Raw genomic sequence first — 27,176 nt, forward strand, 5'->3', positions numbered from 1 at the left:
ATCTGAGCCGCAGCTGCGTCCTATGTCCTACGATGCAGGCGTGGCAAGGCTGGATCCTTAACCCACTGTGCTGGGCCAGCATCCTGCTGCTGCAGAGACACCACTGATCCCCTTGGTCCAAAGCGGGAACTCCAAGGATTTCCATTCTTGCATCTTTTTTTTTTTTTTTTGCTTTTTAGAGCCATATCCGTGGCATACAGAGGTTCCCAGGTTAGGGGGTTGATCAGAGCTGCAGCTGCTGGCTTGTGCCACAGCTACAGCAACACCAGATCCAAACGGTATCTGTGACCTACACCACAGCTCAAGGTAACGCTGGATCCTTTTTTTTTTTTTTTTTTTTTTTTTGTCTTTGCCATTTCTTGGGCCACTCCCGCGGCATATGGAGGTTCCCAGGCTAGGGGTCAAATCAGAGCCATAGCCGCTGGCCTACACCAGAGCCACAGCAACGTAGGATCCGAGCCACGTCTGCAACCTACACTGAAGCTCACAGCAACGCCGGATCCTTAACACAATGATCGAGGCCGGGGATCGAACCCACAACCTCATGGTTCCTAGTTGGATTTATTTCTGCTGCGCCACGATGGGAACTCCCATTCTTACATCTTTAAGACTTGGTTTGGGGTTGGGGTCTGCACCACACTTGAGCCGGACTGGAGCCCTCAGGTGGGGGGCTGAGGGCTCTTGGGAAGGAGGGATGGTTTGAATCATTCTGGGTATAAAGGGGATGGGGTGGGAGAGGTCTGTGGGGGCAGTGTGGGGACCTAGCGAGGAAAACGCCAAGGCTGGAAGGACTAGTTCACTGGGCATGTGCGGGGAGGTAGGTGGCCTTTGGGTGAACCCGGGTTGAGCTCTGGCCTCAAGCAGTGTGACTTCAGGCAAGCTGGCTTAGCCTCAGTGGGGTCTCCTGTGAAGCGGGCACAAGGATCCTTCTCCTAAGACTGTGGGAAGGACGCAAGGAGACCGTAGACTGACAGGCCCAGAGGCGAGGGAGCCTTTCATGTCAGCGACACCTGAGCTACTTTCTAGGGACTGGGCGCCCCTGAGTGGGGTGTGAGGGCTCTTGTGGACCAAAGGAAGGTTCTACAAGTGTCTGATGGAGGCAATGCTTCGTTTAGGGGGCTCTCAGTCCTGCACCAGACAAGGGCTTGCCCAGCAGTCAAGGACATGTCCTGGTCCTTTGAGTCTCATTTGGGCATTAGATAAGACCTTTTTTTTTTTTTTTTTTGTCTTTCTACAGCCTCACCCGTGGCATATGGAGGTTCCCAGGCTAGGGGGGTTGAATAGGCGCTGTAGCTGCCAGCCTACACCACAGCCACAGCAATGCCGGATCCTTAACCCACTGAGCGGGGCTAGGGATCGAACCGAGTCCTCATGGATACCAGTCGGGTTCCTTACCACTGAGCCACAAGGGGAACTCTAAGACCTTTTACCAAAAGAAAAGGTGGAGACTGCTCACTGAATAGAACAGTACAGGCAGGGAAACCTCACTTTGGGTGAAAAAAACGCAAGTGTGTGTCACCAAAGACCTGGAAAGACAGGAGCTGGGTGCTGCTCGGAGAGGCAGGACTCCAAGTCTTTATTCACTTTTGCATCTTTGCCTGAGGAGAGCTTAGTTCTCCCAGCCTGCACAGAGCCTGCTGTGGTGATCCCCGGCTTACTGCCAAGGGCTGAGCTCCAGGCAGGCCCGCCAGGCTGGCTGCTCTGACCTCCTCCCCGTCTTCGCACCCGTCCAAGCACTCTGCTGCCGCCCGGCCTTTGCACTTGTGGCTTCCTCTTCCTCTTCACCCTCCAGCAGCCACGTGGCCTGGGAGGGGGGTTCCTGGGTGCTCGCTCGGGCTCACCGCACTTCATTTCCTTTGGGTGTCGTACCACACGTTACTAGGAGACGAGTTCCAGGACGCCTCACTGGCTTCAAATTCCGCACTGCTCAGAGGATGTGCGGGGTTTCTCTCTCGCCCATGAAAGCGGGGCCCTCATGTGCTCACCGCTGAGGCCCCAACTTCTGGCCACTCAACCCATGTAAAGCTGTGCATGTGCATTCGATTTAGATTTTACTCTTCACGTGAGCCCACAGCAAATATTCTATTCTTAGCCCATGTTTTCAAAGTGGAGCCACCCCAGCGGCCTGGCTTCCCCGCCCGCGGTCCCCAGGTTCCAGCGCAGTGAATGACAGCGCCCCGAGGCCAGTTGCGTCCAAGCCCGTTTATTTGGTTCCCGGCGGGCGGCGCATCAGGCCTGCATCACGGGCCTGGACTTCTCCGCCTGCAGCTTCACGCCCGAGCCCGCGAAGCCGGTGCCGCCCTGGAGCAGGAGGAGAGGCGGGGCGGGGCCCCGGTGAGTGGGCGGGGCCCCGGGAGGAGGGCGGAGTCCCGGCGCAGGGGGCGGAGGGAGCGGCTGGGCTTACCCGCTGCAGCACGATGATGTCGCGGTCCGTGAGCTTCTCCCCGTTCACCGGGTCCACCATGTCCTTGCGAATCAGCTTCTCCACGCACTCCAGGGTGACCACGGCCCCGCTGCGGGGAGGGGGACGGGGAGGCCCCCCGATCAATCAGAGGCCCCAGAGAGGGAGAGCCACACCCCAAGCCCGCCAGCTCCCCAGGTCCCCAGGGGACTCACGAGGGCCGGAGCACAGCGCACGGCGTGGCGTTGCTCAGGCTGTCGCGGGTCACGGCGCACACGTAGCGCTCGCTGCGCGTGATGAGCCCCACTCGGTCCACGGAGCTATCGAGCGGCGTGAAGCGCACGGGGGTCAGGTCCGACATGCGCAGGGGCTTCCCAGACATGGGGCAGGTCACGACGCGTGACTGGGGACAAGACCGGGCAGGGTCAGCAGGCAGGGCTTAGAGTCAGGCAGAGGGAGATCGGGGTCCCTATGAGGGACAGGAGGAGGCCCTCGAGGCACTGGGGGACCCTGGCCCTCTCTGGCAAAGTGGGTGCACGGGTGCTTGCTGGGGTGGGGGGCCCCACCGGCTTCTCCAGCTTTGTGGCCTTGGCCTCGGGGGTCAGCGACGGGATCCAGAAGCTGGGCAGCGCTTTGTCCTTGTCCTTGCCTGCGGGGCCCGCGCTGGGCCCGGGTTGGGCGTCATCTGCGAGGGGGGCAGGGGTTCGGATTTGGCACCCAGGGAGGCCCTGGGCCCCACCAGGATGGCACCCGCCTTCAAGTCCACCTCTCCCTCACCTGGGCTGTCCCCAGACGCAGCCTTGGGCGTGAAGGGGTTGAGGGGCCGGCTCACGATGGCCGCCTCCTTCTCCAGGAAGCCCCGAACCTGATCCTGCGCCGCTGCGCGCTGCAGCTCCTTCTGCTCCTCTCGCCGGGCGCCCCGCTGCTTCTCGTAGGCCTGCGGGCGGCCGGCGAGAAGTGAGCTGGGCATCCTCCTGTGGCTTGTGAGTTTGGGGCATCCTAGGTGGAGGCTAGGGTGGTTCTTTGGCTTTAAAGATGGGTAAACAGGAGTTCCCACTGTGGCGCCAATAGGATGGGCTGCGTCTTGGGAGTGCTGGGCTGCAGGTTGGACCTTTGGTCCTGCATACTGGGTTAAGGATCTGGCATTGCTGCAGCTGCAGCACAGGTCACAGCTGTGGCTGGGATCTGATCGCTGACCTGGGAACTCCATAGCCACCGAGCAGCCAAAAATGGAAAAAAAAAAAAAAAAAGGGTAAACTGGGGCCCGCTCAGGGGGCTGTCTTGGCAGGGGCTCTGTTTGGTAGAGGCTGGTGACCGCCCGGGTGCAAGGCTTTAAGTGGCTGTGCAGTCATCCACGGCAGGCCTCTGCCACCTTTGCTTGTCCCCTGCACCAGGTGTAGGACACTTAGGTCATTTCTCGCTTAGCTGGTTTGGGACTCGGTGGCTTTTTTGTTCCCTAGCAGCAGAGAGGTCAACAGCCTGGCTCAAACCCTGCCCTTTGTCACTCATTAGCTCTGTGGCCTCCAGTAAGTGCTGTGACTTCTACTGGCCTCAGTTTCTTCATCTGTAAACTGGGATAACAATGGCGACCTATCTAGGAGGCTCACACGGAGGGCCACACAGGGAGCTTTTTTAAAACACTCAGCACCTGGTCTGACATATCCTAAGTGCTCAATAAATGTTACTCGTGGGCTGTATGAATGCTACAGTGTCTCTCTGAGTTATTTATTATATACTATATGCGCTCTTGACTTGGTCTCTGCTCCCTGCCCTCGAGGGGCCCTAGTTCCAGGGGAGTAGCGAGCAGCTAAGGTTTAGGGAGCTGGGAAGGCATAGGCAGCGTGAGGTCAGGAGGAAGCACTGGCCAGGTCACCCGTCAGCCCATTTTAGAGACGATGAAACTGAGGCCGAAAGAGATGGAGCTGGCATCTCAGGGCCACAAGGTGGGGGAGAGCCCCGCTCCCTGCCTCCTGGGGCCTGCCACCCAATGGGAGAGTGGGCATGTGTCGGAAAACCACATGGAGAGTCACAACTGTGACAAGTGTGCCAAGGAAGAGGTGACAGGGGCAGGCCCTCAGGCCCTGGATTAGCAAGGGTCAGAGGAGGCAAGACGAAGGACTTAAGCAGAAGCGGGAAGGGACAGGGCCGCAGACAGACAGACGCACACAGGCAAAGGCCGGAGGGAAAGGAATTCAGCCGGAGGCCCAGCATCGAAACCCACGGCGCCAGCGTGCGCCCCACCCCCCCAGCCCCTGCACCTTCATCTGTCGGGCGATCTCCTTCTTCTGGTGCAAAATGTACTCCAGGATCGCCTCCCGCTCATAAAGGTAGCCATCGGGGCTGCGGAGAGAGGAGGGGGTGAGAAAACACAGGCCGGGCTCAGGGCATGTGGCGGGGGCTTGGAAATCACGCGCCAGACCCGGGCTCCCCACCCTGGGCACCAACCAAGGGTCATCCAGGCAGCAGCTCACTCGGGGCTCAGCTTAGCTCTCTGAGGTGAGGGCACCCGTTCAACTCCCCTGGCATCTTTATTTTTCTTTGGCCCTGCCCACAGCCTGCGGAAGTTCCTGGGCCAAGGATCAAACCTGGGCCACAGCAGCGACCATGCCGAATCTTCAACTGCTAGGCCACCAGGGAACTCCTTCCCGGGCTTTGTAACGTGCTCTGACGTGTAGGAAAAATCTCGTGCCGTAAAGGGTGAGCGCAGCAGGCCGGGCTTGTCCACACCCTGCACCTTCCCACCAAGCGACTGGCCCCTGCCTGGCTCCTGGGAGGGGACAGCTAAGCCCTTGGAATGTCCTGCCTGAAAAGAGTGCCTCTGTTCACTTGGGGGGCTGGGCTCATGTGATGTCCTCTTGAACCTCGGGAGGGGCTGGAAACCAACGTCCCCCAAGCTGAGGTGATGAACCTCCAGTAAAAACCCTGGATGCCAAGGCCAGCGTGACCTGCCCTGGCGGGCAGTGATCCAGTGCTGGGAGAAGGAAGTGCTTCTCTCCCGTGTGTCCACAGAGACAATGGGAGGCTTGTGTCTGTCCCTCTGGGCCTCTGCCCTACGTGCCTTTTCCCCAATGATTTCTTCTCTTCCTGCCATGCCCACGGCAGACAGAAGTTCCAGGGCCAGGGACCAAACCCACACCACAGCCGTGACACCCGATCCTTAACCTGCAGAGCCGCCCGGGAACTCCTTCCCACAGCTGCTTTGAATCTGTAGCCTTTCCCTGTCCCAACCTGTCCCTTGAGGAGAACAGCTTTGAGTTCTGTGAATTCGAGTGAACCCTCGAACCTGACTGTAGCCTCAGGGACCCTGAGCCGCAATTTCCTCTCACTACAATCTCTCTAAAAGGGACTAGTAATCAAACACATATTTAGTCACTAGGCTAAGTACCTTACACCTGTTATCACGCCGCAGCCTTTGCCAGACCGTAAGAGGCAGGTAGCGGTCAGCGCTCCACAGTGAGCGGTTATTATGGGCTGGCGATGGCCCAGGAACCCCCGCCCGTACTAGGAAGGGATGCTTTCCCATGCCCAGGGAAGCGCACGAGGATCGGGCCCGTGCCTCAGACCACGCTGAGGCTCCCGGAGCGGGGTGGCGTGCCCAGGACCCCCACACAGCCCCCTCCCTCCATGAGGTCCCCTTGCCCTGGCCACCCCGTCCCGCGGTCCCAGCCTACGTGACGACGGGGTCGTGGCAGGGCTGCAGAGAGAGGCAGCAGCAGTCAAAGTCCTTGACTGCATCCCGGCTCAGTCGAATGTTCTGGGTCCCGTAGCCTGAGGCCGCTGGGGGCAGAGACAGGCAGAGGGATGGAGACACGCCCTCTCTGAACCCGGAGAGAAAGGCTCAGAGAGGACGCGGAGGTGGGGGTGCTCGGAGAGACAGGCGGCCAAGACCTTGGCCCGTGGGTCTGGGGGGTGGGGGGCAGGGGCTGCCCGACCCACAGGAAGGAGTTGGTCCCCAGGGGGTAAGTGACAGACAGGCCCTGTCCCTTGAGGCAGCTCGGGGTGCGGGGGGCGGGGGGCACTGCATGGCCAAATCCCCTTGGGCCTCCTGGCTCTGTGACCAGGTTCAAGTGCCTGAGCCTCTCTGGGCCTGTGTCCCCCATGGACCGCAGAGATTCCCCCGTCAGTGGGAAGCCTTGGATGGGTTCAGCACAGGGTAGAGGGCTGTGGGCTCACGGGGGCTGTTACTCACACGGTCATGGCCTTCAGTCACATGGGCTGTTACTTACACGGCCATGGCCATCTGAGGGGGGAGATGCCCGCACGGAAACCACACCCGAAGGGGCAGAGTGACGCCGGGACTTGGAAGATCCAGGGGCCCGCCTCCCAAACCCGGTACCTGTGTCCTTCTTCTTCTCGTGGTAGGTGTAGACGGCCCCCGCCGTGCAGTTCTTGCCGTGCCGAGTCATCCCTGGGGGAGAGGGGCAGCTGCAGGGCCGTGGTGGCCGGAGGGAACCCACGCAGGGAGGACTGGACCTTTCTGGGCCCCCGATCTGATCTGATGGGAAAGCTGTGTGCAGGGCAGAGGAAGACAGATTTTTTCACATATTAGAAGGTTAAGCAATGCCTATGCCCTCCAAAAAAAACCAAAAAAAACAAAACAAAAAAAAGGAGTTCCCGTCGTGGCTCAGTGGTTAACGAATCCGCGATTAGGAACCACAAGGTTGCGGGTTTGATCCCTGGCCTCGCTCAGTGGGTTAAGGATCCGGCGTGGCCATGAGCTGTGGTGTAGGTCACAGATGCGGCTCAGATCTCGCGTTGCTGTGGCTGTGATGTAGGCCAGCGGCTATAGCTCCTATTCGACCCCTAGCCTGGGAACCTCCATGTGCTGTGGGAGCATCCCTAGAAAAGACAAAAAGACCAAAAAGAAGGCACTTGACCATGACAGTGAAAAAGACCTGAAGTTTGCCTGTGGACGTGGATGTCGGCAGGGGTACAGGGTACATGGCGTGAGTTACTATAAGGTGGTGGAAGGAGGGTTATATAGAATCTGATGGAAAGTTCTAGCACGAGACATGATAGGAGGCACTGGTAACACACTTAGGGAACGAAAGCGCCCGCTAAATGTTCAGGATGCGTGTGTGCTGTGTGTGCCTATGTGTTCGTTCAACCAAGGGTGCCTCGGTTCGCTTAGGTGCAACGTGCGTTAACACTCAAATTGTTCGCTAGCGTATCAATTGTGCTGAATAAATTCTGAGGTTTTTTTTTTTTTTTTTTCTTCTGCTTTTTAGGGCCACACCCGCAGCATGTGGAGGTTCCCAGGCTAGGGGTCCAATCCGAGCTACACCTGCCAGCCTATACCACAGCCATTACAAGATCTGAACCACATCTGTGACCTACACCACAACTCATGGCAACGTGGATCCTTAACCCACTGAGCAAGGCCAGGGATCAAACCCGCAACCTCATGGTTCCTAGTCAGGTTTGTTTCCGCTGTGCTATGACAGGAACTCCCAAATTCTGAGTTTTCAAAACAAGCATTAGAGCAGAACTCACCCTGGGTGGGACTCTGGCAAATCAACAAGAACAACCCAGCTACCCCAGTAGGGTAACGAGCAAAGGCCAGGAAGAGACGGTCTATAGGTCAAAGACAGGGGGATGGAGAGACACCTCCAACCCTCCCCACAGGGAAGCGGCGGTGGTGTCACTGCGCAGCTGTCACCGGGCTGGAGGGCGAAGCTCTGAGCTGGAGCAGACCAGGCTCGGGGCATCATCGGAACCATCAGGTGATGCTGCTGGTACTTGAGCGAGGTGGGTGCTGGTGATTCTACCCCTGGGTGGACGTGGCCCAAAGGCGTTCTCAGAGACACCCTCTAGGGAGCACGCATGGGGCGGTTACCATGATGTCACTTATACCGGAGGGGAGTCGAGGCAACTGGGTAGCCCGGCAGGTGAGATGCTGACCAGGTATGTACAAAGCATTGTGGGTGGAGCTCAAAAACATCATGCCAGAGTTCCCGCTGTGGCACGGTGGGTTAAGAACCCGACTGCTGGGAGTTCCTGCTGTGGCTCAGAAGAAACGAACCCAACTGGTATTCATGAGGATGCAGGTTCGATCCCTGGCCTCGCTCGGTGGGTTAAGGATCCAGCATTGACGTGAGTTGGTCGCAGATGCGGCTCAGATCCAGTGTTGCTGTGGCTGTGGTGTAGGCTGGCAGCGCAGCTCTGATTTGACCCCTAGGCTGGGAACATCTATATGTCTCAGGTGTGGGCCTAAAAAGCAAAAAAAAAGGATCCAACTGCTGGAGTTCCTGCTGTGGGGCAACAGGATTGCTGGCCTAACACAGTGGGTTAAAGGATCCAGCATTGCAGTATAGGTCGCAACTGTGGCTCCGTTCTGATCCCTGGCCCAGGAACTCCTGTGCCATGGGTTCAGCCATTAAAACAACAAAAAAAGATAAAAACACCATGCTGGGTGGAAAGAAGTGAGAAAAAAACAATCTACACATGCACAAAATGGGTACCTTTTAGACACCTGCAAACAAAAGGATCACGTTTACAAGAATGGTTGTCTACGGGAGTTCCCACTGTGGTGCATCAGGTTAAGGATTCCACATGGTTTCTGCAGGGTCTCAGGCTCGATCCCCAGCCCAGTGCAGCGGGTTAAAGATCCGGCGTTGCAGAGTAGGTTGCAGCTGCTGCTAGGATTCCTTCCCTGGCCTGGGAACTTCCGTGTGCTGCGCGTGTGGCTCCCACCAAAAAGTGGTTGTCTATGTAGGGGAGGGACTGGCTCGGGGATAAACAAGAAGAAATCGGTGAGACAAGGAGGATGGGGTTACGGATCAACATGCAGGATTAAGCCGTGAGACCTTGCGCCTGGGCTCGAGTCCAAGTTGGCCCCATTCTTGCTGTGGCTCTGGACTGCTGAATTCCCCTCTGAGCCCTTTGCTAAGAAGTGGGGGGAACCACGGGATCTAGCTGACCCCACTGGATTGCTGTGTGGACTAAATGAGGTCATACTTAGAGCACGCAGAACGGGCAGGGATGTTTCTCCCCAGCTCTGTGGCTGCAGAGGAGGCTCCAGAAATGGGGGAGCGGGGGAGCACAACCAGGGGCCCCCAGATGTCAGAAGCCAACTTCATCTCCATTTCCCCTTTGGGGACGCTTTCAGAAACCCGCCTTTCACATTCAAAACTTTGAGCTATGGACCTCGCTCTCCCCCTACTGGCGCCTTCCTCCCGGAAGCCAGTTTTTGCATTGGAGGTGCGGACACAGAATAGATGCAGGCCCTCAGGACGGAGCTTGACACGTTCTGAAAACTGTCTACACCCCCCTAACTACTGCCCCGGTGGAGACCTGGACCACTTCCATCACCCCTGTGGCGGCCGCTGTGCTGCTTGCAGAAGAAGCTAACCGTGCTGAAACACCCCAACTCGACCCACGGCCCCTCCTCCAGCTTCCCCTCGGACCCCAAGCTTTGGAGCAGGTGTCCAGCACCTGCTGCCTGCCCCCCCCCGCCCTGCCCCCCACTCCCGTTTCCGCCCCAGCCCCACCCCCAAGGGTCACATTCACCTCCTGGGGGACAAATTCCCTGCTCTATTCTTAGTTGTCAACTGCTTTGACCCTCTGCGGTATTTGGCACTGGGCTGCTGGTCTGGTGGCCAAGCTCTCTGGCTTCGCCGACCAGGACACTTTCCCTCCGAGAGCGAGCCTTTCTTTGCTTGGCCAGGAGGTCGTGGGAAGAATCACAAGGGATGCTGCCGGCCCCCTGACCGAGGGCCACCTCGCCGCATCCCCATCTCATCCATCATCCAACCTCAGCCACCCTCTGAGGTCGAGCCCATTGCCATCCCCACCGTGCGGAGGGGCAAACTGAGGCACAGAAGTGAAGCCACGTGCCTAGGCCAGTGGTTCCCTAGGATACTTTCAGGGAGCCCGCAGAACTACTCCCATGACGCTGAAACGTGTCTGCCTTTGCTCTTCTTGTTCTCTCCCGAGTGTACAGGGGAGTTTTCCAGAGGCAGTGTGACATCTGCTTGGACATCCTTGGGTTTAAAGGTCTCTGTTACATTACATGGTGGAGGGGAGACACCAGGTACAAAAGGCCGTGTGTTTTTTTTGTTGGTGGTGTTTTTTTTTTTTTTTTTTTTTTTTTTTTAGGGCCACACCCACAGCATACGGAGGTTCCCGGGCTAGGGGTCGAATCGGAGCTGGCCTACACCACAGCCTCAGCAACACCAGATCCAAGCCATGTCTGCAACCTACACCACAGCTCATGGCCACACCGGATTCTTCACCCACGGAGCGAGGCCAGGGATGGAACCTGCAATGTCATGGTTCCTAGTTGGATTCATCTCTGCTGCGCCACAATGGAAACTCCTGTTCTTGATTCCATTTATATAAAAGGTCCAGGAATTTCCATCGTGGCTCCGCAGAAACAAATGTGACTAGTTTCCATGAGAACACAGGTTCAAATCCTGGCCTCGCTCACTGGGTTAAGGATCCAACATTACTGTGAGCTGGGGTGTAGGTCGAAGATGTGGCTCGGATCTGGCATTGCTGTGGCTGTGGTGTAAGCTGGCAGCTGCAGCTCCAATTCAACCCCCGGCCTGGGAACTGCCATATGCCCCAAGTGCGGCCCTAAAAAGACAGAAAAAATTAAATAAATAAAAGGTCCAGAATGAGCTGATCCATTGACACAGAAAGCAGACTGGTGGTTGCCACAGGGCTGGAGAAGGGGGAACTGAGGGGGCATGATGTATGTGTGAGTATGATTACTAAGGGGTATGGGACTTCTTTCTGCAGTGATAGACAATGTCCTGAAATCAGCAAGTGGCGATGGTTGCAAAAATAGTGATTATATGAACCTGCTAAATTGTACACTTTTAGGAGAAAATTTTTCCTTTTGGCCATGCCCTTGGAATGTGGAAGTTCCCGAGCTAGGGACTGAACCTGCGCCACAACAGTGACAATGCCAGATCCTTAACCCACTAAATAGTATACTTTTTTTTTTTTTTTGCTTTTTTTTTTAAGGCTTCACCTGTGGCATGTGGAGGTTCCCAGGCTAGGGGTCCAACTGGAGCTACAGCTGCCCGCCTACACCACAGCCACAGCAACTCAGAATCCAAGCTGCGTCTTCCACCTATACCACAGCTCACGGCAACACTGGATCCTAACCCATGGAGCTATGCCAGGGATCGAACCCACCTCCTCGTAGTTCCTAGATGGATTCCTTTCCACTGTGCCACGAGGGGAACTCCCTAAATACTGTACTTTATTTATTTTTTTGTCTTTTTGTCTTTTTAGGGCTGCACCTGCAGCATATGGAGGTTCCCAGGCTAGGGGTCTAATCGGAGCTGTAGCCACCATCCTACACCACAGCCACAACAACCCCAGATCCGAACTGTGTCTGCGACCTACACCACAGCTCACGGCAATGCCAGATCCTGAAGCCACTGAGCGAGGCCAGGGATTGAACCCGTGGAGTCCTCATGGATACGAGTTAGATTTGTTTCCGTTGAGCCATGTCGGGAACTCCCCCAACAAAATCTAGATAGAACTTCCGTGAACAATAGCTCTTTGGGGTCCCTAATGATGTTTAAGTTCCTGAAGCCAAAAAGTTTGAGAACCGCTGACCAGGGCTGACCAGGGTTGGCGGGTTTTCAGCAGAAGCTGAGCTTTCGTCCAGGGCGCGGCACCGCATCCTCGGTGAGGCCAATTTCAAAAAAAAACAAAAAAACAGATCTACTACCATCTGGTGTCACTTGACATTTCAGAAGGGACACAGCCAAAGTAACATCAGCTGTTATTTCTCATCCTCCCATTTTACGGAGAAAACAGACCCACAGACTCTTGCAGGTGGGAGGTGGCAGCAGAGCTGGACTGGAACCCAGGTGGCTGGGCTCTCGGGCTGCCCCCTCAACTCTGTGACAGCTGTCAGTCCTCCCGAGGAGGTGGGCCAGTCAGAGAATAAAGGCCAACCCAGCCCCATCCGCCCACGAGATCTTCAAAGAGCAAAGTCTAGTTCGCTCTTTCAGCACATTTCACTTCAGACCCGATATCCACATTGGAGAAACGGGTCTATATTTAGGTTTCATAAAACTTACAGATGCAAATGCACATGCATGGGTCCTGGTTGGGGCCAAACATATTTAGAGGTTTTCTGGTAATTACATCCCCCATTGGCACTTGAGTGTAAATGAACTGAAATAATCCAGGAGTTCCCCGGTGGCTCCATGCGTTTAAGGGTTGCAGGTTCACTCCCTGGCCTGGGAACTTCAGCATGCCTCAGGCATGGCCAAAAAAAAAAGAAGAAAAAAAAGAAAAGAAAAAAAAAGAAAAGAAAAAAATAATAAAAAATACAGTCCCTCGGGGGTACCCGTCACATCACTGTGCCCCACAGCCTCTGGGGACTGGCGGCTGCTGTGTTTAAAAAATGTGACCGCAAGGCTGTTCGTATCATTCGTGATTCCGGAGCAGCCTCTCCTCTCCAGCTGGTGCGCAAATCTCCCTTATTATCTCCCTTTTCTGCAGTTGGTTTGTTTGAATCCTGACTCTCCGGGCAGGGTCAGAGATTCCTCTGAGGATGAAAGGAGGCTCTGAGCCCCGCCCCTAGAATGGCGAGGGTCACGTGGACACTGCAGGTCCCGGGGGGCCGGGTGGGGGGGGGTCGGTGCGGAGGCCAGGCTGTTCAAGGAACCCAAAGGGCCAATTATGAGGACATCTAGAAAGAGGATGTGTTGAAAGCGGCAAAGAGGGAGCTCCCCGAGAGCCGAGGCCAGCATCCGAGATTTTCTATTAATTACGGCTGATGGTTCCCTGAACCCGGCCCTGCTCTAAACCTTTTATACAATTGAGTTTCTACCCCATTCCACAATCCAGATGGTTGCTACAAATGAGGAAAGAGGCACAGAGCAGGTGCCCAGGGCTGTGCAGCTGGGGTTTGACCCAGGCATCTGTGTCTGCGGCCATGATCACCCCGGTGCTGCCTGGCCGTGCTGGCTCTCGGCGTGGGATGGGGGCTTCTTGTGTGGGCCTGGTCCTTCCTCCTGGAAATCCCATCCCCTTGCTCCTCCGGGGCTCCGAGGCAGAGGGGCCTCCTGTGGGAAGCCTGCCTCTCCAGGCTGAGTCAGGTGTTCCTGGTGCCCTGACAATGCTACGATTTACGACCATTACAGCCGCCACTCCTCAGGAGTCCAGGAGCCCCCAGAGGAGGGCAGGGCCTGGACTGGACTCCAGGCTGCGTCCCAGCTCTGCCTGGCACCTGGGATGGGGGAGGGGGCTCAGCGATGCCATGACAGGCTTAACCACTTCCCAGCCAGGCCTGGGCAGGTGGACTCAAGGAATGAATCACTGAGACCGTAAGCACAAAAGCACTGAGAATAGAAATGACTGGCACAGCCTTCAAACACCTCTGCGCCAGGGCCTGTGCCAAGCGCCTCATAGGTCTGAACTGGTCTCTTTTTCAGTGGGTTCCCTGAGAGAAGAGCCCTGGTGAGCTTTTTATTTATTTATGTTTTTGTCTTTTTGCCTTTTCTAGGGCTGCTCCCGTGGCACATGGAGGTTTCCAGGCTAGGGGTCTAATCGGAGCTGTAGCTGCCGGCCTACACCACAGAGACGCAGGATCCTTAACCCACTGAGCAAGGCCAGAGTTCAAACCAGCAACCTCATGGTTCCTAGTAGGATTTGTTAACCACTGCGCCACGACAGGAACTCCCCTGGTGAGCTTTTCAAAAGGGAACTTTGAGAGTTCCCATTGTGGCGCAGTGGAAATGAATCTGACTAGCACCCATGAGGATGCAGGTTTGATCCCTGGCCTTGCTCAGTGGGTTAAGGATCTGGCATGGCTGTGGCTGTGGTGTAGGCTGGCAGCTGCAGCTCGGATTTGACCCCTAGCCTGGGAACCTCCCTATGCCGTGGGTGTGGCCCTAAAAAGACAAAAACAAACAAAAAAAAAACCAAAAAAAACAAAAAAACCCAAACAAACTCAAAAACCAAAAGGGACCTTGGATCAAATCACTTTAACAAGCTGGGATAAAACCGGTGAGAGGATTGAGACATGGGCCATCACTTTGCAGGCCCTGATGACACAGTTGATTTGGGTGACAACAGTCGACCGATGCCATTAAGGCAGAGTCTGACTGGAACTGGATGTTTGCGGGACGCTGATACTGGCTAGTAGAAGGGAGATTTTTTTTTCTTTTTTGGAGGGAAGCATGCAGCAGCTTGATGTGGGATCCCGGTTCCCAGACCAAGGACTGAACTGGGGCTGCAGCAGGGAACGTGCCAAATCCTAACCACTAGACCACCAGGGAACTCCCAGTGTTAGGGTTTGTTTCTTCGGGTTTTTTTTTTTTTTTTTTTTTTTTTGGTAGAAAGGAGAAAAGCATAGCTTTACAAGGGCAGGTTTGTGCTGATCCTACCTGTATTGCTCAGCTCGGGCCGCTAAAACAAAATGCCATAGATGGGGTACCTTCAACAACAGGCAATCGTGTTTTTTTGTTTTGTTTCGTTTGTTGTCTTTTTGGGGTCGCACCTGCAGCATATGGAAGTTCCCAGGCTAGGGGTCCAGTCAGAGCTGTAGCCACCAGCCTACGCCACAGCCACAGTCACAGCGATGCCAGATCTGAGCTGTGTCTGCAACCTACACCACTGCTCACGGCAACGTGGGATCCTTCACCCACTGAGCGAGGCCAGGGATTGAACCTGTGTCCTCATGGATACGAGTCAGATTTGCTTCCGCTGTGCCACAACAAGAACTTCCCAGAGAGTAAAGATTTTCAATTTTGTGGGCCACATGGCCCCTGCCAGAGCTACTCACTCCCGTCCCTGTGTGGCCAAGCTGCCATGGCCACTAGTAACCCAATGGGCATGACTGTGTTCCAGTCAAACTCTATTTATGGACACCGGTATCTGAATCACATATTACAGTCATGGGTCACAAAATGTAATTCTTCTTTTGATTTTTTCCAGTTGCTGAAAACGTTAAAACCATTCTTGGGGAGTTCCCTAAGAAACTCCCTAAGAGTTTACTCCCTAAGAGCAGTCTAGTGGTTAGACTCCGGCACTTTCACTGCTGTGGCCCAGGTTCAACCCCCGGTCTGGGAACTGAGACGCCACATCAAGCTGCTGCATGCTGTGGCCAAAAAAACCAAAAAACAACTATTCTTTTTGTTCTTTCTTTTAGAGCGCACTCTCCGCATATGGAAGTTCCCAGGCTGGGGGTCAAAGCAGAGCTCTAGCCGCTGGCCTACACCACAGCCGCAGCCGCAGCCACTTGGGATCTGAGCTGGGTCTGTGACCTACGCAACACCAGACCCTTAACCCACTGAGTGAGGCCAGGGATGGAACCTGAGTCCTCATGGATGCCAGTCGGGTTCCTTAACCACTGAGCCACAACGGAAACTCCAAAAAACAACTATTCTTAGTTTGTAGGCTGTACCAAACAGTTGGGGACTGTCCAACTTCTGTCTGACAAAGAAATTATGTCTAGACTATATGAGAAACTTACAACCCAGTAATACATTTAAAAAAACCCAATTTAAAAATGATCAAAAAAAGAAAAAATAATTTAAAAAAAGGAGTTCCCGTTGTGGTGCAGCAGAAACAATCCGACTAGGAACCATGAGGTCGCAGGTTCGATCCCCAGCCAGGCTCAGTGGGTTAAGGATTCGGCATTGCCATGCGCTGTGGTGTAGGTTCAGATCCTGCATGGCTGTGGCTGTGGCTGGCAGCTGCAGCTCCAATTCTACCCCTAGCCTGGGAACCTCCATATGCCGCAGGTGCGACCCTTAAAAGACAAAAAGACAAATAAATAAATAAAAATGTGCACTGATTGAAATACATGTTTCTCCAAAGAGGATATATAAATGGCTAATAAGCACATGAAAAAATGTTCCACATCATTAACCATATAGGAAATGCAGTCAATCAAAACCATAATCAAAACACCACTTCCGGAGTTCCCGTCGTGGCGCAGTGGTTAACGAATCCGACTAGGAACCATGAGGTCACGGGTTCGGTCCCTGCCCTTGCTCAGTGGGTTAACGATCCGGCGTTGCCGTGAACTGTGGTGTAGGTTGCAGACGCGGCTCGGATCCCGCGTTGCTGTGGCTCTGGCGTAGGCCAGTGGCTACAGCTCCGATTCAACCCCTAGCCTGGGAACCTCCATATGCCGCGGGAGCGGCCCAAGAAATACCAACAACAAAAGACAAAAAAAAAAAAAAAAAACAAAAAAAACACCACTTCCCACCTAGAGGATGACTCTAAGCAAAAAGTCAGATAATGGGGGGGTTCCCGTCGTGGCTCAGTGGTTAACGAATCCGACTAGGAACCATGAGCTTGAGGGTTTGATCCCTGGCCTTGCTCAGTGGGTTAAGGATCCCGCGTTGCTGTGAGCTGTGCTGTAGGTCGCAGATGTGGCTCAGATCCCTCGATGCTATGGCTGTGGTGTAGGCTGGTGGCTACAGCTCTGATTTGACCCCTAGCCTGGGAATCTCCATATGCCACAAGCACAGCCCTAAAAACCAAAGAAAAGTCAGATAATAACAAGCATGAAGACACTGGAACCCTCCTACATTGAAGGTGGGAATATAAAATGGGGAGTAGCCACTGTGGCAAAGTCTGATAGCTCCTCAAAAGGTTAAACATGGAGCTACCACTTGATTCAGCAATTCCACTACCAACAGAAAACATTGGTCCACACAAAAACTGGTACACAAGTGCAAGCAGTGTAGCCAAAAAGTGGAAACAACACAAATGTCCACTGACTGATGAATGGATAAACAATATGGCATATCTCATACAAAGGAATACTATTCAGCCTTAAAAAGTAGTGATACATGCTACAAAATGCGTGAACCTTGAAAATATCATGCTAAGTGAAAGAAACCCAGACAGAGAAAGATCCCTTGTGGCACAGTGGGATGGGTTAAGGATGCGGGGCTGCGCAGCTGTGGCCCAAGCAGCAACGCAAGTGGCAACTGCAGTGGATGTGATCAGAGAAAAAAATGACTCCATTTATGTGAAATATCCAGATTAGGTTAATCCATGGAGACAGAGAAAGTAGGTGAGCGGCTGCCTAGAGTGTGTGTGTGTGGGGGGGAATAAAGGAAAAGACACTACCATTTCAAAGAAGTGAAAAGGGTTTCAGATGATGGGATTAAAAAAAGAATAACTAACCCAGTTTCTTCAAAGAATCAATTGCATTAAGAGAAAAACTGGGTAGGATGGAGGAGAGACTGTTCAAAATTAAAAGCAATTTAAAAAGAGACATAACATGACTCGAAAGGATCCCAATTCAAGCAAATGAAACTTTTTTTTTAGGGCCGCACCTGCGACATATGGAAGTTCCCAGGCTGGGGGTCGAACTGGTGCTATAGCTGTCGCTACGCCACAGCCACGCCCGATCCGTATACCACAGCTCACAGCAACGCTGGATCCTTCACCCACTGAGCAAGGCCAGGGATCAAACCTGCGTCCTCGTGGATGCTAGTCGGGCTGGCTAACTGCTGAGCCACGACGGGAACTACGGAATTCTTATGTTACTCTCTCACTTTTACATGTTTGAACCTTTTTCCAGTATTAAAGGAAAATTGCTGTAAAGGACCCATCAAATCCAAGTTCGTACCCCATCAGCAGCCCCGTAGGGATATGAAACCAGGACAGCCAATCCCCAAAGCTCCATAGAGGAAAATGGTAAACCCTACAGCAACTCCGAGAGGGAAAGGCTGTCAAAAAGGTGCAGAGAGGCGGCGACAGGCGACTGCACAATATCCCCCGCCGCCCTCCGCATCACAATCTGGGAAACTAAGGGCAGGAAAGGGGTGCTCTTCCTCAATTTTCACGTCTTAGACTCTCTAGAACACCAGTCCCCTCCTTTCCCCGGGAACCCCGGCCCATCCGTCCGTAGTGAAACTAAAACTCTCCAGAGAACTGAAGGTTTGGGTACCTCCAAAGATTTCTGGGACTTGTAGTTCAGCTTCAAACTTGGAGCGCCTAGAGCGTTCCACTAATGACTGTCGGGAAGTCGGAAATTCAAAATCCTGTCCCACTCTCCCTTGGGACCCCGAGACTCTAGCCTACGCGAAGACGATCGCAGTAACGCCATCCCGCCACCCCCTGGAACTCACCTTACAAACAACGCCTTCTCCCTCCGAAGCGGCTTCAACTGTGCCCCTACACCGGAAAGGAGCGCTGTTTTCCCTCCCCGCTCTACACACTTCCGGCCGGCGGAAGAGACAGGAAGTAGATCTGCCCCTAGTTGCGGAGGTCTCTCTTCTGGCTAGGTAAGTCTTCCCTTCTTCTCTTCCTCCCTCCGGAAACGTGAGTGGCAATTCGAAGGTTCCGGTCAGTAAAACTGGCGTAAATAGGGGGCGCGCTTAGTATATACTAGGCGTTTCCCGGGCGGGCGATTTCCTGCTGGTACCGAGGCTTCGCGTCTCTCTAAGGCTGTGTCTAAGGACTAACCACTTCGCCCAGTGACTGGAAAGCCGGCTTACCCAAGGATATCATCCACTTTTCTGCTGCAAAATAAGAGTTAATAGAGAAGGGATAACTCCACTGTCCCCACTTTACACATGGAGCATTGGAGCAGTCGGAAGTCAAAGCCTTTCAAATTACCTCAGGAAACAGGAATTTATTACCGCATACTCACCTCCCACCCCCAGGGGCCAAGGCGTACATTTCTCACTAAGGCAGTTTCCCTGTCAGTTTCTAGGTATTGACATCTCTAGATATCTGGAGCCCTAGATGTTTAGTTCCCAGCTCTCACTGGCGGGCTCTTGGGGCGGGGTGGGGGTGGGGGGATTGGATAGGAGGAGGGAAGCTGCATATCCAACTCCCTAAGTGCCCCCACTGTGTCGGAGAGGCTGGCCCTCCTAAAGGCTCTGGACCGTGGCCCTTAATCATAAGGTCCCTTTAAATACTTAGTCCCTTACCTGAGTCCCGCCCAAGGCAGGTAATCACAAACCCCGCCCCTCTGGCCAGAAACCTGGATTGTGCCGACTATAGAGAGCAAGGCACCCCTCCTTCCTCTCCCCTCCCCTCTCCCCAGCCCCTCTTCACAGCTGGCCGCAGCTGGCCCAGGAGGCCCCTATTAAGAAGGAGGGGACACTGTTCACAAGTCTGGGCAGGTAAGTGAATACCCTTGGAGGCAGAGCCTGGCTTGGGGACCCTGGCGATCTGGCTCCCCGTTCTTCTGAGATCCAGAAGTCGGAGCCTCCAAACCCAGGAGCCCAGGACCCCTGCTCCTTCCTCCTCCTCCTGGACCCAAGGATATAGGCCTCCGCTCTATACCTCTCCTGTCATCTTTGATCTCCGCGGGTGGATGTGGCAATGAGCACAGAGAGAGGCGGGTGTACATGGAAATTACCGGGAAGGCAGAAATGCCCCTCAGTGGACATGTTTATGAGCACCTACTGTGTGCCCAAACCCGTGCTGGATACTGCAGACACAGCAGAGAAAAAGATAAGCTCCTAGCTCTGGTCCCTGGAGGGACGTTGCCTTTGTTGAAATCCTGCCTCTGAATTGCACCCTGTATGAATGTGGGCAAATTCTTTGACCTCTCTGTGCCTCAATGTTCTCATCTATCAAATGGAGATAATGATAGCACTGCTGTGAAAATGAGACTGAGTGAATAGAGGTAAACGACCTCAAACAGTGTCTGGCCCAGAATACAGGCTACCTAAGTGTCTGTATTATTCCCGTCATTCGTGGACCACAGAGTTGGGTCAGAGAGACCTCGCCTCATTCTCCAGGCCCTGAGGTGTTTGTCGTCTAACTAACCACACCTGGTTCCTAGCGTCCACAAAATATGAGGGGCCACCCCTCTGTGCTGCTGCTATACCTGGGATTAACCACCTGCCTGGACTCCTCACCCAGCGGGAAGCACGACCAAGGTGAGTGTTTGCAGGAACGAACACCCGGAGACCAGGCACTGGCAGCCACCTTCCCCTGACCCAGGAAGAACCCAGCCACGGGTCTCTATCCCCTCAAGTTCACGTTCCTCCCTGTCCCCAGTCCTAGGAATCCTCCATTTTTCTTTCTTTTTTCTCTTTTTTGTCCCTTTTTTTTTTTTTTAATGGCTTCACCTATGGCATATGGAAGTTCCTGGGCTAGGGATCAACTCGGAGCGGCAGCCACTGGCCTATGCCACAGCCACTGCAACGCCAGATCTGAGCCGCCTCTGTGACCTATGCTGCAGCTTGCAGCCGCGCCAGATGCTTAACCCACTGAGCAAAGCCAGGGATCGTCCCTGCATCCTCACAGAGATGATGTCAGGTCCTTAACGCTCTGAGCCACAACGGGAACTCCCCTTCCATTTTTTTTGTACCTTATGTCTTTGAGGCCCAGAAGTCTTCCTGGACTCTCCAGAGGCCCAGAGCTTCCTGGGCAGCCATAGCCGGATTCCGCGAGCCAATCACTGGGACCTGGAGCTGCTCACCCCTGGGAACCTGGAACGGGAGTGTTGGGAGGAGAGGTGTTCCTGGGAAGAGGCACGGGAATATTTTGAGGATAATACTCTGACGGTGAGGGCCTGGGGTCCCCGGAGTCCCCTCTGTCTTCTCCAGGACCTGGGGGTGGGGGTCCTTCCCCTCAACTCCCTTTGCCCTTGTGCCTCAGAGATCAGGGTGGGCTGGATTGGGGTGTGGAATCTCCCAGCTGATGCTGCCTTTCTGCCTTCTCTACTCCTGCCCATTCAAGGAGCGCTTTTGGGAGAATTACATCTACAACGGCAAAGGAGGTGAGTCGGACAGGGGAGCCCTCTTGCTCTGTGCAGCTGAGGCAGCCCCTGCCCGTGGAGGCTGAACCCACATCTTCCACCCCAAACTCGCCCCCTCTAAATTCCATGCTCCCTGAATTCCTGGAGGTGGTTATTTATTTATTTATTTATTTTTGCTTTGTAGGGCCACACCTGTGGCATATGGTGCTTCCCAGGCTAGGGGTCCAATTGGAGCTGCAGCCGCCGGCCTACACCACAGCCGCAGCAACACAGGATCTGAGCCACATCTGCAAGCTACACCATAGCTCACGACAATGCTGGATACTTAACCCACTGAGCAAGGCCAGGGATCAAACCCACAACTTCATGGTTCCTAGTTGGATTCGTTTCCACTGCACCACATCGGGAACTCCATGGAGGTGGTTATGAAAGAAGTCCCCTCCTTGGAGACTAGAGGCCCTAACTATAGAACCTGCCACAACTTATTCAGAGGAGGTCCCATATCCCCTGGAAAGGGGACCGTTGCAGGAGAGGTTCCAGTCCCTGGGGCCTCAGGCTCAGAGTCTCTGGCCTACCTGAGCTCCCCTTTGGAGTTCAGAGTCCCAGCCAATTCCGCAGCTTGGTTGCTAGGGGGCTTGCTCCCTAGCAACGGGTCTGTGGAAGCCTTTCTGTCTTCACCTGCCCTATCAGCCCACCCCTCAATCCCTCCTCTGAGTTCTGAAGCCCCATCAGTGGCTGCAGCCTTGTTGCTAAGGGCAGGCTGCTCCTTAGCAACAAAGCCTGGCCAGGCCGGACCAAGGGAGCCCGCGGCACTCAGTACCTGGCTGGCGTCCTCACTCCCACAATCCCATCCAGCCTGGCCTGGTTGCTAAGGAGGCCTTCTCCCTAGCAACCACACCTAGCCGGGCTCAGGCCAGGAGCCCAAGGCCTCCTGCCCATAGGAGGACCCCCCTCCAGGCACCAGACGTCCACCCCCTTGTGGCCTGGTTGCCAGGGGTGGATGCACCTTAGCAACAGGCCCTAAGTCTGGGCTGGATTCCTCACATTGGTTGCTAGGGGAGGAAACTGCTTTGCCACAGGCCTTGGAAGGCCTGGTAGCTCCTTGAAGCCACCTGAAACAGGTCTGACTCAGGAGGGCCCCCCTTCTCAGGGCAGCAGCTTTTTACTAAGAAGGCTAAAAGCCTGGGGTTTGCTATTTGAGAAAAGTCCCCCGGCCCAGGGCCAAAGGAAGTTTCCCCAGCAGCAGGACCTAGCAAAGCCTGGCAGAGTCCTGCCCGATGCCTCCCCCCCCCACTGCCCCCCGACGTTTCCTCAGGCGTGAAGCTGTGGATCACTGAAGGCCCTGCTCCTGAGCCAAGGGTCCTCGTGGGTTCTAGACACCAACAGTATTATGGAGGGGACATCCCTAAATTCCTCTCTCTCTCTCTTTTTCTTCTGTCTTTTGAGGGCCACACCCACGGCATATGGAAGCTCCCAGGCTAGGGGTGGAATTGGAGCTGTAGCCGACAGCCGACACCACAGCTTAACCCCCTGAGGGAAGGATCCAACCCGCATCCTCATGGATACCAGTCAGGTTCATTACCACTGAGCCACAACAGGGAATCCCCCTAAATTCCTCTCTGGATAAATGAATTTTTCCTCACCTTCTGGTGAGGTCTTGTCTCTCCGTGGCCTGGGTGGTAAAAGGGACTGCATTCTAGGAGTTCCCGTTGTGGTGTAGCGGAAATAAGTCTGACTAGGAACCATGAGGTTTCGGGTTCAATTCTAGGCCTCACTCAGTGGATTAAGGATCCGGCATTGTCGTGAGCTGTGGTGTAGGTTGCAGACACGGCTTGGATCTGGTGTTGCTGTGGCTGTGGTGTAGGCTGGCAGCTGGAGCTCCTATTAGATTCCTAGCCTGGGAACCTCCACATGCCTCAGGTGTGGCCCCAAAGAGACAAAACAACAACAATAACAAAAAAACACCACACACATTGGAGTACTTTGGTGGCTCAGCAGGTTAAGGATCCAGGGTTGTCACTACTATGGCTCAGGTTCAATCCCTGGTTGGGGAACTTCAGGTGCAACAACAACAACCAAAAAAAAAAAAAAAAAAAAAAAAAAAAAAAGGAGAAAAAAAAAAGAAATGCACAGGAGTAATTTATTTATTTTAATTTTTTTTTTTAAATGAGAGTTGCAATTTTTTTTTTAGGTTCTCTCTTGTGTTTTCTTGTTTTGTTTTGTTTTGTAATTTTTTTCTTTTTTTGCCACACAGGCAGTATATGTGGAAGTTCCTGGGCCAGGGATCAAACCTAAGTCACACAGCAGCAACAAGAGCCACAGCCGTGAGAACACAGGAGCTTCAAACCGCTAGGCTATCAGAGAACTCGCAGGAATAATTTTTTAGTGTCACTATATCTCATGTATTCCATGGGACATACTCATACAAAAAAATTATTCATTATATCTGTAAAATTTACATTTCAGTGGGTATCTTCAGTATGATCTGGCCACGATCAGTTTGGGGGCCTAGAAAGTTGGCTAGCTGAGTTCCCTCCACTACATGTGTAATTGCAGTCTTAGGGAGTTCCTGATATGGCTCAGTGAAAATGAATCTGACTAGCATCCTTGAGGACACGGGTTCGATCCCTGGCCTCACTCAGTGGGTTAAAGATCTGGCATTGCCATGAGCTGTGGTGTAGGTCAAAGACGTGGCTCAGATCTGGCGTTGCTCTGGTTGTGGCATAGGCCAGGGGCTACAGCTCGGATTTGATCCCTAGCCTGAGAGCCTCCATATGCCACAGGTGTGGCCCTAAAAAAATAAAAAACAAAACAAAACCAAAAACTCTGCAGTCTTAAGAGGGTCTTTTCTCCGCCTGGAGAATAGCTGCCTCACTTTCTCATCCCAGATGAAGTTATCACAGGCTCTTAATGCATTTATTTATTTATTTTTGTCTCTTTAGGGCTGCACCCTCGGCATATGGAGGTTCCCAGGTTAGGGGTTTAATCAGAGCTGTAGCCGCTGGCCTACACCACAGCCACAGCAAGCCAGGATCCGAGCCGCGTCTGCGACCTACACCACAGCTCACGGCAATGCCTGATCCTTAACCCACTGAGCGAGGCCAGGGATCGAACCTGAAACCTCATGCCTCCCAGTGGGATTTGTTTCCGATGTGCCACGACCAGAACTCCTCTGTCTGCATTTAATTCATTGCATTTTTGCAACCTATCTGGGAGGGGTTATATGCTCCCATTTTTCAGAGCAGGAAATGGAGGCTCACAGAAGTGAGTAGGGTGAGTTGCCTGAGGTCGCAGAGCTAGGAGGAGGCCCCAGCTCTGCCTGGCTTCTTGGCCAGTCCTCTTTCCACAGGGGAAGGTATCTGGATGTTGGGGTGGGCGACAGCCTCTGAGGCTGTGCCTTCCTCCCCCTCTGTAGGGCGTGGACGGGTTGATGTCGCAGGCCTGGCTGTGGGGCTGACATCCGGCATCCTGCTCATCGTCCTGGCCGGCCTGGGGGCCTTTTGGTATTTGCACTGCCGTCTTCGGGGCCGAGGCCAGCAGCCCAGTCCTCAAGAGTAAGGGGGCTCTGGGGAGGAGAGGCTGGGGGCTGGAGGGTGGGGTGAATAGAGGAGGGGGTAGGGTCAACCTAAGGAGACGGGCCAAGGTTTGGGGGCAGGTGGGCACTGCTGAAAGACTGGCCTATCTTCAGCCCTTGGCCCACAGGAGGAACTCGGTATTTGCTGCCTGGCTGTCTTTGCAGTGCCAGGTTCATGTGTGATTATCATCCTGTGGATATTGTATCTGGTGAGGCTTCAGCCTGTGGTCTGTGGGTGTTTGTGGGTGTCTGTGGTATGTATTTCCGTGTCGACAAGGTATAGCTGTGTTTGCGTGTGCGCGTGCCTGTGTGAGTTGTCTAGGTGTGTCTTTCTCAGTGGCAGGGTCTAAGAGAGGGCTTTAGCAACAGTCTTGAAGGAACGTGGGTCTTTTTTTTTTTTTTTTTTTGGCTGCAGCATGGAAAAGTGCCCAGGTCAGGGATCAGACACAAGCTACAACAGAGACAATGCTGAGTCCTTAACCCCTGGGCCACCAGGGAGCTCCTATACTGGGTCTTCTTAGGAAGATTTTTTTTTTTTTTTTTTTTTGTCTTTTTGCCATTTCTAGGGCCGCTCCCGTCGCATGTGGAGGTTCCCAGGCTAGGGGTCAAATAGGAGCTGTAGCCTCCGGCCTACGCCAGAGGCACAGCAATGCGGGATCCGAGCCGCGTCTGCAACCTACACCACAGCTCACGTTGCCGGATCGTTAACCCACTGAGCAAGGGCAGGGACCGAACCCGCAACCTCATGGTTCCTAGTCGGATTCGTTAACCACTGCGCCACAACGGGAACTCCAGGAAGAATTTTTTTTTTAAATGATTTTTATTTTTTCCATTATAGCTGTTCTTAGGAAGAATTTATTGTAAGAGAGGATCTGGGCAGTTTGGGTATCTCTATTTGTTTGTTTCTTGGGGGTATCTGCCTGCCTCTCTGCAGGGCTGTCTCTTTCCCCATGATGCTGTCTGTATCTGGAGTACATGTGTGTCTATGAATGCCTCTATCTCAGCAGTTGTTGATTTCTGTGGCTGCCTGTCCCTGTGCATCTCGCTGTCATTTCAAGGTGCTTTGTGTACAGTCAGGTTGAAGATGAGCCTCTTTTTCCCTAGTCCACTTCCCTTCCACCCCCGTCCCCCAACCACCCTCAGAGTCTCTGTCTCCCTAAGTCGTTCCTCCATCGCCTAAGGCTCTCTATCCTGTAGATTCCCTCCCCGCCCCGCTAAGAGTGCACTTTCTGTCCCCAGGGCCGAGCTCATCAGCCCCCTGAGTCCCCTAGGCTCTCTGAGCCCGCCGACTCCCCTGCCTCCACCCCTACCCCCGGGGCTCCCCACCTACGAACAGGCGCTGGCGGCTTCTGGGGTGCACGACGCACCTCCGCCCCCCTACACCAGGTATGGGGCTGGGCTTCGGCCCGGGGGCGGGGCGCAGAGGGGAGGATCCTGCCGGAGGAGGGGCGTGGGCTCGGGGGCGGGCCTTGGAATTTTGAGAGTATTATCCCCGGCGAGGCTGGGAATTGGGGGCGTGGCCCAGGGGTGTGTGTGGAGCTTTATTAGGAGGGTGGGTCTTGTACCCAGAGGGTGCGGGATTGGCTGAGATGCTCAGGGCGGGTCGGAGTGGTCTTGGTTGAGGGGGAAACACAGCCGGGTCTTTGACTCCCCACCGTGTTCCTCCCCTTGTAGCCTCAGGAGGCCGTGTTGAAGAGCTGCTTCGGAGCCAGGGTTTTCGGAACGTTGCCCCAGATTCATTCCGGATTCCGGAACCTCCCAGGGGTTCTTAAACTCCGGCACTGAGCTTTGGGGGTGGTGGAAGTAGGGGTCGTCCGGTCGGAGGCCTATCCTAGCACACGTGTTTCCGCCGCGTACGGATACACGCAAGGTCCCGGGGAACGTGTCCCCGCATCCCGGCCTCCTCGCAGCCCCCTCGGCTTTCTGGAGGGTGGGGGTACCCGACAGCCCCGCCCCCGGGGTAGGCGAGCGTGGAAACTCGGACCCAGCCCCACAGGCCAGGAGTGCGGGCGCCCGCGTGAGAACGTGTGACACGGCCATCGCCGTCGGTGTCACGGGCCACGCACACGCATAGCCCCGTCAGTGCACACGCGTGTCTTCATTTACTCACAGGGGCACTCTGCAACCCAGAGAGGGTGGGGGGGTATATGTGTAAAGCGTGCTCGGTTGGGGGCAGGCCCGCAATGCACCCGGGGGGCTGGAATTGGGCTCTTTGCTTGAATAAAAACCTTTTGGAAAAGAGATTCCAAAAAAGCGAAATAATGCAAAAAATAAAAAAATAAAAAAATAAGCTGAACCGCGTTCCCGGGCGCGTCTGCGCACGGCGGAGCTGGCTTTCTGTACAACGCTGCGCCCTACACCCCCAGGCCCTGCTAGCGCTCAGTGTCTGCCTCTCTCTCTCTCTTTTTTTTTTGCATTTGCACGGGATTGTGGGAGGAAGCGGAGCGCAGCCAGACACCCCGCCGCCCGCCCCCCCTTCCCCTCCCCCCTCCCCCAGCCGCCTTGTGCAAAGATGGCTGCACCGTGAGCGCAGAGGAGGAGGA

At 54.5% G+C, this 27,176-nt stretch overlaps 2 protein-coding genes across 6 annotated transcripts; one reads left to right on the plus strand and one right to left on the minus strand.

Moving 5' to 3' along the window:
- Nucleotides 1-1,542: 1,542 nt before the first annotated feature.
- Nucleotides 1,543-18,510, minus strand: NOSIP (nitric oxide synthase interacting protein). 3 transcript variants are annotated; one of them, XM_084961843.1, is made up of 10 exons: nucleotides 18,469-18,510; nucleotides 6,738-6,908; nucleotides 6,073-6,178; nucleotides 4,847-5,204; nucleotides 4,660-4,741; nucleotides 3,179-3,338; nucleotides 2,968-3,086; nucleotides 2,617-2,804; nucleotides 2,405-2,513; nucleotides 1,543-2,301 (listed from the first exon to the last, which is right to left on the minus strand). In XM_084961843.1, exons 5-10 carry the CDS (start codon nucleotides 4,663-4,665, stop codon nucleotides 2,230-2,232), a joined length of 654 nt encoding a protein of 217 aa, XP_084817969.1. In that variant the 5' UTR covers nucleotides 4,666-4,741; nucleotides 4,847-5,204; nucleotides 6,073-6,178; nucleotides 6,738-6,908; nucleotides 18,469-18,510; the 3' UTR covers nucleotides 1,543-2,229. The 3 variants fall into 3 exon arrangements, with proteins under 3 accessions (XP_084817969.1, XP_003127375.1, XP_084817968.1); XM_003127327.6 differs by lacking the exon at nucleotides 4,847-5,204; XM_084961842.1 differs by having other exon boundaries at nucleotides 4,847-6,178.
- A 75-nt stretch (nucleotides 18,511-18,585) lies between these two features.
- On the plus strand, nucleotides 18,586-26,923 carry PRRG2 (proline rich and Gla domain 2). 3 transcript variants are annotated; one of them, XM_084961870.1, is made up of 8 exons: nucleotides 18,586-18,624; nucleotides 19,392-19,470; nucleotides 20,095-20,235; nucleotides 20,684-20,865; nucleotides 21,041-21,080; nucleotides 24,475-24,613; nucleotides 25,873-26,019; nucleotides 26,308-26,923. In XM_084961870.1, the coding sequence occupies exons 3-8, from the start codon at nucleotides 20,151-20,153 to the stop codon at nucleotides 26,324-26,326; spliced, it is 612 nt and encodes a 203-aa protein (XP_084817996.1). In that variant the 5' UTR covers nucleotides 18,586-18,624; nucleotides 19,392-19,470; nucleotides 20,095-20,150; the 3' UTR covers nucleotides 26,327-26,923. The 3 variants fall into 3 exon arrangements, with proteins under 3 accessions (XP_084817996.1, XP_084817994.1, XP_084817995.1); XM_084961868.1 differs by having other exon boundaries at nucleotides 20,139-20,235; XM_084961869.1 differs by lacking the exon at nucleotides 19,392-19,470 and having other exon boundaries at nucleotides 20,139-20,235.
- Nucleotides 26,924-27,176: the final 253 nt, after the last annotated feature.

The sequence above is a fragment of the Sus scrofa genome, chromosome 6 (assembly GCF_054392235.1).
Source record: "Sus scrofa isolate SSC_HxYL_T2T_F1_AM1 chromosome 6, Sscrofa_HxYL_maternal_Yorkshire_Landrace_v2.0, whole genome shotgun sequence".
NCBI classification, from domain to species: Eukaryota; Metazoa; Chordata; class Mammalia; order Artiodactyla; family Suidae; genus Sus; species Sus scrofa.